Below are 14,863 nucleotides of genomic sequence, written 5' to 3'. Positions count from 1 at the left end.
GCTCTCGTGGACATGACAACTCAAAGCCTCTGTAAACTGATTACTCCCATCAGGGAAGAGGCTATGCAGCATCCACACCAGACTCAAAAACAGTTATTTCCCTAAACCGTCAGGCTCATCGACAATTCCACCCATTAACCCACCCCACCTCTACTATATACACATCCCCGAGCGTCACTTTATGTACTTCTAGTCACTCTATGTATATAACAGTAACTCGTGCAATCTTTATTGTTTTTCAAATCGTGTTTTCTATGCTGATTGTGTATTTGTATGCTGCATCAGATCAGAGTAACAATCACTTTGTTCTCTTTTACATTTGTGTGCTGAAGTATGACAAGAAACAATCTTGAAGAATCCACTTTAGTAGCTGGAGGCTGGACAAGCCGGAATTGGAATCGGTTTATTATTGTCACACGCACTGAGACACAGTGGAAAAACTTATTTTGTATACTGTTTATACACATCAAATCATGACATGGTGTATTGAGGTAGAACAAGGTTAAAAAAAAATAACAGCGCAAAGTATAACAAAGAATCAGTGTCTTCCGAGGAACCAGAAAGAAAGCAGTCTGGATAGCCATGGTCAGTAAGTTAATGCCAACTGTTGCTTATATTTTCTTTTTTGGAAATGGAAGGAAACAAAATAAAAGGAGCAGGTAGGAGGTCTACCATTGTGAGAGGGAGTTAAAGTTAAGAGCTTGCAAAGGGCAAGGTGGACTGCAAGTGGCTGAAGTTGCTGTTATTTCAAGTTCAAAACATTGCTAGGATGGTGCTGATGTTGTTCATGCTAACAGAGTGATCTCTATCTTCATCTTAATAGTACAAATGTGTAAAGCAGGAGTTCCCGAACCTTTTTATGCCATGTACCCCTACCATTAACCGAGGGGCCCATGGACTTCAGGTTGGGAACCCCTGGTCTAAAAGGCTAGAGAAACAGCCTAATCAATTTCTTTTTAACTTAAGGGCCTTATCATCAAGGGAACAGCAACTTGGAATCAAAAATGTCTCCATTTTGGGTTCTTCCTCCCCCAGAGGTAGGTAAACTTGGCCTCATATCTCATTGCCAAGTGATATTGTAGAAAGGCCACAAGATGCAGTGCTGCTGTGTGGGCACCATCCTTCTTCTGCTGGCTGTAAATGGCAAAATTATGTTTCAGGGTGGCTTGACCCTTTTAGAATCATTGCACAACTGATCCCATGTCTTTGCTTCCATCAATCCATACCAAACTGGAGGTTTCATCCACCACTCACTCTTCCTGTCCAGCCTGAAGAAGTTGCCGAGAGGGCGGCTGGTACTGAGGCATTATAGAGAAACCGAAGAGCTAGAAGCAGCAATCAGTTAATTTTGTTCGATCAGTGGTTGTAGGGGATTCAAACTCACTGATCTTTGCTGTGCTTGTGTGCCCTACTAAATCTAAAGCATTATTACTTCAGTTGTACCTGCACACCTTGCCCTAGTAACAGCACCTCTGATGCATTGAACACTTTGACCCAATAACAATGAGTTCTGTGTTGTCCAACTTGCTGCTCATTGTAAAGCAGCTTCCTGCCAAAGTTAACTTTTACAAGGCTTACATTAATACCACATCAAATATCAATTTCCTTTGTGGAAGATTTGTTCCAAATAGCAAGACTGCACTACATTCAAACTCCATGTTTTCAAATGTACTTTTATAACAGAATTTTTTTTTCCTTTTTGTTCATTTGCGGGAAGTCGTTCTTCTGTAAATTTCTGCTCTCTCAAGATTAATATAATCATTGATCTACTCAGTCTGGAAAACCTGCAAAGATTTAGTTGTGGTATCACGACAGTGATTGGCGTTGGCCACTTAGCATCTGATGTACCTGCTGTGACAGAAGCCTCAGAGCTGAGCTGAACTTTTAAAGAAAAAGTCACGTGTGACAGTTTTTGAGGATTATGTAGATCAAGGAATGCAGTAATTTTTTTTGTAAAGATTTGAAAATAACAGTAGAGCTATCAGGATGACACAGTTTATTTATGAGAACGTACAGGAACTGGGATGAAGAAGCATGTAATGAATTTTAAAATTTATTATGAGTATTTGCAATAAGAACTGTCCACTTCCAATAGAGTTTAAAATTAGGAAGACTCTTAGGGTTATTGGATATTATGGTGAAGCTTAGCAGCATTAACAGAGTTTAGGGCAATATTTAGCTGGGTTTATCCTGATCAGGGCGACTTGGCAGGATTTATACATCAAACTTAGGGTGGCTCTTAGCGGCATTCGTTGGGATTAGGGAGATTCTTAAAAGGTTAATTCACTGTAGTGGCCCCATTGGAGATGGTGGTGACGCAAGGGCCTCCGAGTAGTCAAAGGATCCATTTATAAGTGGGAATTGGGAACAATGAACAGCTTTCAGAGAGTTACCCAGATATATAGTATCTAATAGACTGCCTTGAAATCTATCTTGGATTAGAGAGAGATTTCCTTTAATCTAATAGCTATTTGTAGACATAAAAAGATTTCATGGTACTGACTTAAGAATAGCGAACTGCTCCTTCCCGAGTCCAAGCAGACAACCTGATTCTTTACATTATCACCCTTTATAGGAGTTGACAGTGTGCAGACTGGCTGTTAGGGACACCTACCAAACCTCACGCTTAAGAATTATTTGTGAAAAACTTCAGCTTCTTGAGGCATTTTGCTTTGTTTCTTCATGTATTACAAAATCTGTTGTGGTACCGATTTGCCAGATTACTTGTGTGTATGGTAAATTGCAGTTGCAGCCTCCCGCTGTGTGTAGTAGGCCTCCGTCAGTCTCGATACACCATGGATTTGCGCCTTGGAAAGTTTCCAGGGCATGAGCCTGGGCAGGGTTTTTTTTTAATGGAAGACCAGCAGTTGCCCAAGCTGCAAGTCTCCCCTCTCCACGCCACCGATGTTGTCCAAGGGAAGGGCATTAGTACCTCCCACTATGGTCCAACTATCAAGCTGAAACATTCATTAGGCTGTTTAAATTGATGCAAATCAGGATCCTACACAAGCTTCCCAAAACCACTGGTTGTTGCTGAAGGATATTTGACATGCACTCACAAGTGAGATTTATTCCAAAGTGGAAAAACTGCAGACGCCGTGCAACTGAAATACGAGCAGAGAATACTGGAAATACTCAGCAGGTCAGGCAGCATCTGCAGAGAGAGAACCTAAGTTAACATTTAAGGCTCCTTTCTGGATGTTACTAGAACTCTGTGGCCTTGAATCCCATCCTTGGAGTGCAGATAGAAGGTGAAGAGGGAGTGTGTTGCTGTGGACTATAGTAACGCGACAGAGTACTTGATGTGTCATTATTGCTATTGGAGAGGGTGAAAGACTTCAGTAATTTTATACCCAGAAGTCTGTGTTCACTCTTTTTACTCTATTCTTTTTCAGCAAAAGCCCAATGATTATGGCATTCCTATGGAGGTAGAGATGACGTATGTTCAGGATACATTTTTGACCTCTGATGTCCTTCATGAAATGGTACGTCCATTATTTTCAACTGAGTGAGTTTTTAATTCACAAACCGAAGGTACACCATATAATGTTAATAACTGATCTTGGGCACACTGCTGCAGTATGAACCAGTGGAGATACGTTGCTGGTACTCATTGCAAGCTAAATATTTTTGGGGCTCAAGCCATTAAATCAAAACATCCTGCTTCCCTTTGTGGAGTTACAAGATACTGCAGATGCTGGAAATCTGGAGCATTACACAAAAGAGCTGGGGGAACTTGACTTCATTTAAATACATCATTAAAGTTGATGCTCAGTATTTGTATCTATAAGTCAAAGGACCTTATTTCTATATTGTTTTCATGGTACAATCTATTTTCTGCCCAATGGGAACTTGATTTACATTTGCGATATACGTACAGTGAATTCCGGTTATTTGGGACACATTGGGACTAGTACATTTTGCCCCAATTAAGCGGCTGCCCCAGTTAGCCGAAGTTTCATGAAAATAGTTAAAAATGTATAAAAAGAACAACTCAGAATTAGAATTAGGTTTATTATCACCGGCATGTGTCGTGAAATTTGTTAACTTAGCAGCAGCAGTTCAATGCAATACATAATATAGATGAAGGAAAAATAAATAAGTAAATCAGTAACAGTATATGTTTATTGAATAGATTAAAAATCGTGCAAAAAACAGAAATAATATATATATATTTAAAAGTGAGGTAGTATGCACGGGTTCAATGTCCATTTAGGAATCAGATGGCAGAGGGGAAGAAGCTGTTCCTGAATCGCTGAGTGTGTATCTTCAGGCTTCTGTACCTCCTACCTGATGGTAACAGTGAGAAAAGGGCATCCCCTGGGTGCTGGAGGTCCTTAATAATGGATGTTGCCTTACTGACATTGATTGCAAGGTTGTTGCTGCGACACCACTCCACAAGTTGGTATATCTCACTCCTATGCACCCTCTCATCTCCATCTGAGATTCTACCAGCAATGCTCGTATCATCAGCCAATTTATAGATGATATTTGAGTCATGGGAATAGAGAGAGTAGAGCAGTGGGCTAAGAACACACCCCTGAGGTGCAGCAGTGTTGATAGTCAGCAAGGAGGAGATATTATCACCAATCCACACAAATTTTGGTCTTCCAGTTAGGAAGTTGAGGATCCATTTGCACAGGGAGGTACAGAGGCCCAGGTTCTGTAACTTCTCAATCAGGATTGTGGGAATGGTGGTGTTAAACTACTGTTTAACTGTGTAACAAATTATATATTTAAATGAAATAAAGAACAATTAGAACATTATCGATACTGTTACAGTAATATAAAATGGTGTACTAGTTCTTAATAGTTTTCAGTGGATGAATTCATCCAATGTATTCTGCCATGTTCTTTTGATTTACTGTAAATGAACAAATCAGCGGAGACACTAAGTCCAGATAATCAACTGCCTTCATACAATGCTTTTGATGATTGCATCCTTCAAATCTTAATTTTCATTATAACATTTAAGGTAATTGTTGATACCTTAAAAGTTTTAATAGTTCCTAACTTGAAGCATTGAAATTGCTTCATTTTCACTTCTGGCCGTTTCTGGCATCTCCAAGCATGGATGCTTGAAGCCGCAATGAGTAGAACAGTTCTGAATTGTCTTACTACTATTTATTCACCAACTATCAGTGACAAAAATCAGTGCTCTTTGAACAGAACTGCACGCAACTGATGGTATTTAAAAACTGTAATTTCTAAGCATGGTGTAGTGTCTAATGGCCACACAAATGCACATGTCTGATGCTAGCTGGAGATAGTTTAGCAACAATCTCCTCTCCCAGTTAAGCGGTATATAGCTTAATTCTGGTTAATTGGGGCATTTGCTTACCTGGGCCATATACTATGCTACATAATTGGGACAGGAACCTGTCGCTGTTCATTTTCTAGCTAGCATCAATCACGTGCACCATGTGGCTGTTAGACTGTACACTGCCTAGAGTGAACAGTTTTTTAAATAGCATCATTTGTGTGTGTTTGTGTTCAAAAAGCAGTGATTTTTGTCACTGATAGTTGGCTAGAAACAAGCAGTAAGACAATTCAGATCTGTTTTGCTCACGGTGGTTTCAAGCATTCAAGCTTGGAGATGCCAGAAATGGCCGTGAATGAACAACAAGCTCCTAACTTCAACAAGTTAGGCACTACAAAGAATCTGAAGGTATCGAAAATCATCTTGAATGTTATGATGAAAATGAACATTTGGAGGATGCAATTGTTTGAAGCATTGGATGAAGGCAGTTCATTATTTGCACTAGATGCCTGTGCTGATTTACTTCATTCAAAAGAACACGGCAGCAATCACTGGATGAATTCCTCGGTCAATAGCTTTTTGGAACTAATAGTTTTATAGTATTGGCAGTGTTCTAATTTATTACTCATTTAAATGGTAGTTTGCCTTTTTTTAAATACCTTTTTAAACTATTTCCATGAAACTATGACTAATTAGGCCAGAATGTAGTGGTCCGTAGGTATTCTAATTAACTGGAATACACTCTATGTAAAAAAAACATAGAGTGCGAGGAAAGTTTAAAGGAGATTTGCAGGGGAAGTCGAGCAACACACACAAAATGCTGGTGGAACGCAGCAGGCCAGGCAGCATCTATAGGGAGAAGCACTGTCGACGTTTCGGGCTGAGACCCTTCATCAGGACTCGGCCCGTAACGTTGACAGTGCTTCTCCCTATAGATGCTGCCTGGCCTGCTGCGTTCCACCAGCATTTTGTGTGTGTTGCTTGAATTTCCAGCATCTGCAGATTTCCTCGTGTTTGCAGGGGAAGTTGGTTTTCTTTTTAAAAAAGAGGACTAGGTGCCTGAGATGTGCTGCCAGCAGAGGTGTTATAAGTAAATTCTATAGCAACATTTAACAGGCACATGAACATTCAGGGGAATGGAGGGATACAGATAGGTGCAGGGATGGGATTAGATTGGCATCATGGTCAGTACAGACATGGTGGACTAGCAGGCCTGTACCTTTGTTGGATTGTTTCACATTCAATGACAGTGCTGGGTGTGGAGTGTTTTAGTGATGATAGAGCGACTAGGTCTGTTCTTTTCCAGCGTATTGGCAGTTAAGTGGGGACATGATTTACGTTTGTAAAACTAAGGGTTTTACCTTCGATAAGGTTGACTGCAGGATTTTTTTCCCCTTTACCATAGGAAGTTAAATCTGGAGGACAAAGATTTAAAGGGAATCTTGGGAGGACCCCTTTTCATCCAGAGTGTGGTGTGTACCTGGAATGTACTGCAGAGAGAATAGTGGAAGCAGAATTACTGATAGCATTGAAGTTTCTAGATGAGCACTTGCATCACTTGGGCACAGGCCAGCTGCTGGAAGATAGGATTAATATGCGCAGGCGCTCTCTGGCTGGGTGGCAGGTTTCCATGATGTAGGACTCTGAAGATTAAGAATTTTTTTTTCGCAATGCTTTGGAGGAACATTCTCCATAGATTAAAAAAGTGGGTTGCACAAGTACTTGAGTAATGGACAAAAAAAAATGGGAATGATTACAGTACAATTGCTCTTTCAAAAGGCCAATCGCAAAAATAGATGATTTTGAGTTAAGTTGCTATAGTTTAGTGTTTTTAGTACTGCTCCTCTAGGCCCAGCAGTGTGCACACTGGTCCAAGGTAATTTTTTTCCTCTCCTGTTGCATTTTAAAAAGGCACCAATAAAGCAAAGACATTCCATGTGTAAAGTTGAGGGAAGACTGTTGTAATAATCATTGATATTGCTTGAATTTCCCTGGCAGATGCTGCTCCTGGAATATTATAAGACAGCTCCAGACATTGTGAAGTTTAAGGACAGATGGAACGAGGAGACAACATATTTAGACAAAGTTAAAGTAAGTTCAGTTATTTTCCTTGAATGTGCCTTAAATATTTGAGAATCTGGATGGTTCTCGTTATGCAATTTCATATATATTGGGTGATTATAGATTTAGAAACCAGCTAAACTGGTATTTTTCATTAAGAGAAGTTTACTATGTTGGACATAGGCTTTGTTCAGCAAATGTTATTTGAACAGAGATTTCCATTTGGTGTATGAAGTGGCCACCCATTGTTGAATTGTGGCTTGCATATATTTCTAGCTCATTAAGTCCATTCTGATTCAGTGGTAATGAAGCTGTGGGTATTAATAGTGCTTTGGTTTAGCTGTTTTAATATCGTCAGGGTGCTCAGGCTATGCACTAATTTCCTGGTGAGTTATTAATCTTTTTCATGCTTTGTATTAAAGGGATCCTTGGCCAATAAAACACCAAAGGACCAAAACTTTTTAAAAGTTCTGGAACACATTTATAATCAGCTGGAGGCCTGCAGTTAGTTAAACCCAGCTGGATTATCGGCCACACTGGAAAGAAACAAAGCTGGAAAAACAGAAGGAAATAGGAATGGTAAATATGGAAAGAGATCATCAGGCAGAAATACAAATGTTATTGTTTAGAGTTTTCTGGTTTTGAATAGTTTTGTGATAGAAACGGAAAGCAAATATTGACATCAGTTTAAGATTATGACCTTTGGCATCTAACCAAGATAAAATGGCAGTGAGCATTCAGACCATGAAATGCTGAGATCTTCAGTGACACTACAGTCAAGTAATGGATTGAAGAATATCGTAGGGGTAATTTATTTAATTCCTTTCCTTTATGTGCTCTCATCCTGTGGCTTGTATCTCTGGCGCAGGATGAGCTGGAAATTTAGCGATTGGTTAGATGAAGAGGTTAAATCTGTAAAAGTCTTGCTGAAAGGAGATGGAAGCAGGAACTACACAGCACTAGTTACTGATGCCTAGGTGAGACAGACTGGAGAGAATTGGCTACATTGTTCTCAAACTTGAAATGAGTCTAATTTGGAAAAGTATTTTTTTTTGTTTAGTATAATAGTTACCCATCTGCATGGGTAAACATGAGATTTATTAGATTTGCCACTGTCGGAATAGCCGACAGAGAGTTTTACTACATCTGCTTCTTTGCACATGGGTGTAGGTGAGTTCAGGACCACCTTTAACTGGAACAGTGATCAGCAGCAATCCATAATAGTGGGACATCCATCATATTTTATACTTATCTCAGCCCTCTTAACCATTCACATTTCCATTGAGCAGGTACTCTTTCTAACTTCATGTGCTCTCTCCATTGAGGTTTCACCTTCCTGAACAGAGATATTAATCAATACATAGTATATTCACAGTGGCATCTGGAGAAGGGTCAGGCCCAGAAGCTGCATTCCTCTTCCTATTTAATCCTCATCAGATTAGTTACTTCATAAACCCTGGAGTTCACATCCACAAAGTACCCAGCTGAGCATGGCTGAGAAATGCAATGTTGTTTCCTGACAGAACAGCAAGGGAGAAACAAAAGCAATGTGATTTTAGTGAGATTATCTCAGTGTACATGAAGAACCAATATAAATTGCCAGAAGTTGATCTTTACAGCTGCTATGGGTAGGTTTCAAGTGAGAAGACAGGCATGCACAGGGAATCAGAGGCACAGGTCCAAGTATAGTCAGCATTATAGCATTCTTGCAATCTAACTCCCCAGTCATACCAAAGTAAAATAAGTAATATCTTCAAAGCTGGAGTTCACTGCTGCTTCAGTCTCAAACCCAGCTGGACAAATATTTGTGCAAAGCCTGTAACTGCGGTAATTAAAATTAATTTTAATGAGGCAGATATCTCAAGGGTTTATCAGCAAGAAACATTTTGAAACCAGTGAGTGAGAGGGCCATGTATTAATGCAGAGATCTCCAGGGCGAGGCAAAGAAAACCCCTAACATCTTACCAGTATTCAGCAAATCCTACTGAGCAACAAAACATCACTCTTGCATTGTCGGAATGGAAGAACTTCTGCCAAGTGTTGATCAGAATACTAAACTACTAGAGTTGGAGAGTTCAGATCATTCCATGTTTGCTGTTACTATTACCAAGAGCTGCAGTGCAGTGGCCTCAGCACTCCTAGAGCCAGCCAGAGAAAGTTCAGCCAGCTTGCACCTTTTATGGCAGTACTAACTATTGAATCAAGTAGCATGGGACACTCTCTCTGCAGATTCATTTGGAATGGGACCCTTGTGCTTCTGTTGGTGCTTTCTGGGGGAGAGCAAGAATCTCTGGGATTGTTCAAGAATGAATATTTATCTTTATTTATATTAAAAATGGCATAATTTTGGATGCCACCATAGTCTTTCTGTGAAGACATTTTTAATCAACTCAAATTGGTCTTCATACCTCAAAGACTCTTATCTCTGCTGATTCAGTTTTAAAAGAGTACAGCCTACCTACTGTGACTTGAGAGACCATTTGGCCCACTGAATCTATGCTATTTTCAAACAGGTAAATCCCAACAATCTTTTGAATTTTTTCCCCCTGTAATGTTGCAGCTTAACCTCCCCTCTAATTCTTTTGCCATTTGACTGCACTAAGGGGACAGTTAACATACTAGCACTTTGGGATATGGAAGGAAACCAAAGCACTCAGACCCACGTGTTCATAGGGAGAACATGCAAATTCCACATAGGCAGCACTCAAAGGATAAGACTGAATTTGGATCATTGGGGCTGAGGCAGCAGTGCTAACTGCTGCATTCACAGTTCCAACCCACTTGCACACTCCCTCTGATACTAATAAAGCAAAACCTACCACCTCATACACTCCATCCTTTTTAAAAACGCTGTTTCTTAAAACTGGTGTAATATGCAGGGGCTGTTTGTGCCGTTATATTCTAGACCCATAGCCACGAATACAAAAAAAATCATATTCAAAGGTCAGCAAAAGTATTTTCTTCGACCACCAGGTGGCACTGTGGCGTCCAATTGGCTGTTGTGCTGCTGTAATTGAAACAAGCTTGCATGCTTTTCTAAACGAATGTGATGTGCTGGGTTAAGGCATGGAAAGACCTCAAAGTTTCCAAAGGACAGTGCATTACAGCCAGGAAATATAGATTCCCTTATAACTATTTTATCTGTTTAAGAGGATGCTAGTTAAGCTTACCATCTGTGGAAACCAGAAATGCAAATTCTTGTGTGTGAATTTTTGTAGGCATTCCTCTGACAGGAAGTGAACTGCAGTTTTTCCAAAAACAGATGTGGGTCAAGAATAGTTTTAGTAATGCTCTAATACTTGTGAATCTTACTGAAAATGTTTATACCATCAGCAGCTCTTCTTGGTATGAATATCATGGGGTTGAGAGAAGGGGACTGAGGTAAAATATTTCTGGTTCCTTTTGGTCCCTGCAAATGCGTAGCATTACCAAAATTAATTTATACCACTATTATTAGTTAATTTATACAGTAAAATCATAAGTTTTGTGTACATTAAATGTTTACTCAACTCTACATCTGCAAGTTAATATATACAACCTAAAATATGGTCATAGACTGCAGCCAAAAATATTGGGATTTAATTAGAAGTGATGGTCCTTTTACTACCAATTTTGTTAATGCTATCACTAGATCTGGTATTGAGATCAGGTGATTAATCAAATTGGTAGCAATAAAGCATGAGCAGTTCTATTCACAGCAATGCACAAAGAATGGACAAAATGTGTTTTACCAGTAATTCAGCACTTCAGAATTTTCCTACTGTCAATGAATGACTTTGTAGAATAACACTTAAGATTTATTCAGATACCACTATCCTTGGTACCTGAAAATTACAAGAGTTAACATTTTTCAACCTAGGGAAGCTGATGCAATAACAAAGTAGCTTAATTTGGCTGTAGTACTAATACTTCTAAAAGTTAAAACAATCTTCTAAAGATCTCAAATGGATTTGAGAGTCAGTTGAGAGGAATTAACCATTAACTTCATGTAGCAATGACCATAACATGTGGGTGTTTATTGACCGTTCTAAGATTTTGTTAGAACCTCTTACCTATATACCTCAGCTGAATCTTTGTCAACCATGATTATTATAACTTTACAACTACCTGTCATACATGAAAAATCCTGGCTGTCTAGAATTTTGTTAGCATTGTCAGTTGTCACCATAGGCCTGCTATAGAAGGTCAGCGGTGTTGGACGTGAGTAATTCTGATGTTCTTTTTCGTGTAGCACTTTAAAATGTAGTCTTAGTTATCAGTTGTTAAAATGCCTGTCTCATTTCAAACCGGAATGTGTTTTGAGTTTTATTTACTTGTCTCTTTAGGATTAATATAGATTTTAAGTGGGCGAAGATGGTGTGCAGTAATAAGGCTGTTACTCCTCATCTCACTGTATTAGGCAAGCAGGATTTCAGTGCCCTATTCTGACCTCCACTGGAATATTTGCGGGAGGAGTTCAGGTCACTAAATACAGCTTTGGTGCCAAACACACAGGATTAGCCATCTGAATTTCCGACCTCAATTTAATCGAGTAGGGCATTTAGCGAGGACAGGTATTTGAAAGTTTTAGGGTGTGTACGGCAGAGAACGGGGGGGGGGGGGGGGAACATTTGTAGATAAACTTTATCATCAGATTTCATTTGTGTGAATATGGCTCCCAGCAGAATAGCAAAGTAATCAATACACATTATTAATAAACATAAGTTGTTTTCCCACAGTATTTGCTTAGTTCTTTTCTGGAATATGTATATGGTGGGGGCTACATCCTACTTCAATGTTACTCCTCTTCTGTACCTATCATTTGCCATAGGGAATGCAGTTTCAGATGTTTCAGCTCTGTGATTCTGAAACTGTTCACTTGTGAAGTTATGACCTAGTTTAAGATTCCCTTCACTTGTTTCCATTATTGTAGTCTAGATTTGTCAAAAATAAATTAGTGTCATTATTCAGAAACAATTGGAAAGTTTGACAATGGGTGAAAAGTAGAGTGAAATTTGGCATATATGCAGTGTGCCCACTCAGATGACGTACTGAAGGAAGACATATTTCTAAAGAGCTGGACATCTTCTGACACTTATCGTTGGACAGAAAACTTGTATATCCTTTCAAATCCCAGCTATCAATTAAAGGCAGTTAGAGGTGCTTTATTAAGAACAGCCTCAAAGGTTTAACCACATATTTGAACAACATTGTCCAACTTAAGTATAATTAAATTAGAATTTGATGTTGCTTTTATAATTACTAGCAGAGCTACTGCCTCAGTTGTAGTCACCAAGTTGTCTTTGTGGAGTTTTCTGTGATTGTATAGGTACCCAACCCCCATGTCCCAGAATGTAGGTTGGTGGTTAATGACACTCTAAATCAAGTGGATGGTTGAATCTTTGGGAGGATGGGATGGAAGCTGATGAAACTGTGGGGAGAATAAAGTGGTGTTTGATGGTTTCTCATTTAGAGGACCAAAGGGCATATTTCCATGAGAATCAAATTACTAAAAGAGCAACTGCATTTTATGAGATTATATAGATGCCAGGGACAGACAAATGCCAATTTTGTGCCACAATGGAAGTAGTCTTTAGAAATCTTACAAGCAGCTGGTGTGAAAATGTCACAGAGATGCAGTACAGGACTTTGGATAGGAGTAGCAGCATTATTCTGCAACAATCCATGACGGTATGGTTTGGAGCTTGATTAATACTGACACTAATGTCCCTCACCTCAATGAGAATAGAGGTGAAAATAAAGATTGTTTGCTGCCTCACATTCATTAACATGCACTGTTTTCAAAGGAACAACAGACCTGTTTATACATCTGTTATCACTTCAAGAGTATCTGGGCTTAATGTAGACTTGTACTGAATTGACAGTGAATTTAATGTAAAACTGCTGTAAATATTCAAATTGTTCTATGTTGTGGAAAGGAATCCAGCTTAGACACTTTAAATTGAAATTTTTTGTAAGTTTTAGTTTTCATTAATAAAATGCTTTTGAAAATCTATACTTGTATTGAGTTACATTTTCTATTAGACACTTGATGACTATAGTTAACAAATATTTCCTGAGCTAATAGACTATTAAGAAAGGTCTGTATATAACAACATGCACAAAACCAGCAAGAGCAATACTTAACTTTCAAATCTTAAATTACTTTTCCTTTTGGATTGGAAATCTGGATTTAATCCAGTTTACTGTTAACGATTTTCCTCCAGCTGTCTTTCATGACTCCTGGAACCTAATGGGAATTCAACAGAGCTAGGCTGTGCAGCCAACAAAGTGAAAAAGTGATCTAGTTTTCCCCCCAAGAGTTACTATTACACATGTGGAAAGTGTGAACTTCCACGTAACTGAACTGGGGTTCAATCCAGAGTTTTTGAATGACAGCCTTCTTGTCTAATGAACTGCTCGGAGTGTAACTGACCTGGGAGATCTTTATTAGGAACACTAGTCTGAAAAGGCAAAACTGTGCAAAGAAGGCAGCTCCCAGGATTGCAGACCTCAAAGAAGGCCTCTGTTTGCAAGTGTAAGAATGCACATAGCAAAGGCTGAAATCCTTCACAAAAGAGCTTCTGTAATTTAATGATCCAGCAATAAAATCTCAAAAGCTGTATTTTTTTTTATATACCGGAATGTATAAATTACAAAAAAACTATTGTTTTCATGGAAGAGGCCTTAAAACCTCTGGTGAGAGGAGGATTTTTTTCTATCGCCAGTTACTGTTACATACAGTCCACACCCACTCCTTTCTCTGCAGCATTGATAGAGCTTTAATGAGTACTGGTAACTACTAGCATCTTTGAGTCATTTAGCTTGAAGACAGAATCAAACCTATGATAAACCACATTGCTAACAACGTACATATATTCACATTCAGTTTAGAGCGTTCAAAAATATGGAAGATGTTTAAACAGAATACTGAAATTACAGCAATTATTCCACTGGTCAGATCATTTAAAATTTTACTCCAGGCAGGGGAAATCATGGCCTTTGTCTATTGGGTGTTACTGGCATCTGAAGACTGATTTGAAAGCAGTAAGATTATGCAGTAAAGTGAATTTCTCTGTGCAACTTGAAAGCTAACTACAGCCAGCCTACAAACTTCAACAGTACTGGCAGTCAGAACTCTACCATTTTAAATATCAGTAATATCAAAGCTATAATAATAAATAACCAATATTTGGATTGATTTTAATTGTGCTGATTTGGTTCTGTAGTTTTGATGGAACATTAAGATTTAGAAAAGCCTACATTCTTTTCAGTTGGAGTAGACACTTGGGTAGAGTTATTCAAGACCAGCAGCAGATTCAGAAAAGATTAAAATATGAGACAAGCTCAGAAATTGTAAATCTCCATCCCAAGATAGAAATTATTTTAGTAACCTGTGTCAAAGTCACTTACTTCCAGTGATTGCGGTGGTACAAATTGCTACCACGGTACAATTTTTGTGTGCTAAAACCAATGAAAATGACATGTCCAGAGATCTGTCCCAGAGTATGTGTTCAACAGGGACAGAAACAGTGTTCTACCTTTGATGCATTACGCCAGTGT

The 14,863-nt window shown here is 38.9% G+C and overlaps 1 protein-coding gene across 1 annotated transcript in view; it reads left to right on the top strand.

The window, feature by feature from the left end:
• mpnd (MPN domain containing) overlaps positions 1-13,316 on the top strand; it is a 49,608-nt gene extending 36,292 nt beyond the window's left edge. Inside the window, exons 10-13 of the mRNA XM_073068731.1 lie at positions 967-1,037; positions 3,396-3,485; positions 7,259-7,351; positions 7,744-13,316. Coding sequence (XP_072924832.1) covers positions 967-1,037; positions 3,396-3,485; positions 7,259-7,351; positions 7,744-7,830 — 341 coding nt within the window. The 3' untranslated portion in view covers positions 7,831-13,316. The remainder of the gene's footprint in view (positions 1-966; positions 1,038-3,395; positions 3,486-7,258; positions 7,352-7,743) is intronic.
• Positions 13,317-14,863: the final 1,547 nt, after the last annotated feature.

This window comes from Hemitrygon akajei, chromosome 16 (assembly GCF_048418815.1).
Source record: "Hemitrygon akajei chromosome 16, sHemAka1.3, whole genome shotgun sequence".
In the NCBI taxonomy this organism is placed as follows: domain Eukaryota; kingdom Metazoa; phylum Chordata; class Chondrichthyes; order Myliobatiformes; family Dasyatidae; genus Hemitrygon; species Hemitrygon akajei.
The sequence above is the reverse complement of the archived record's forward strand: the minus strand, read 5'-3'. Positions and strand labels throughout refer to the sequence as shown.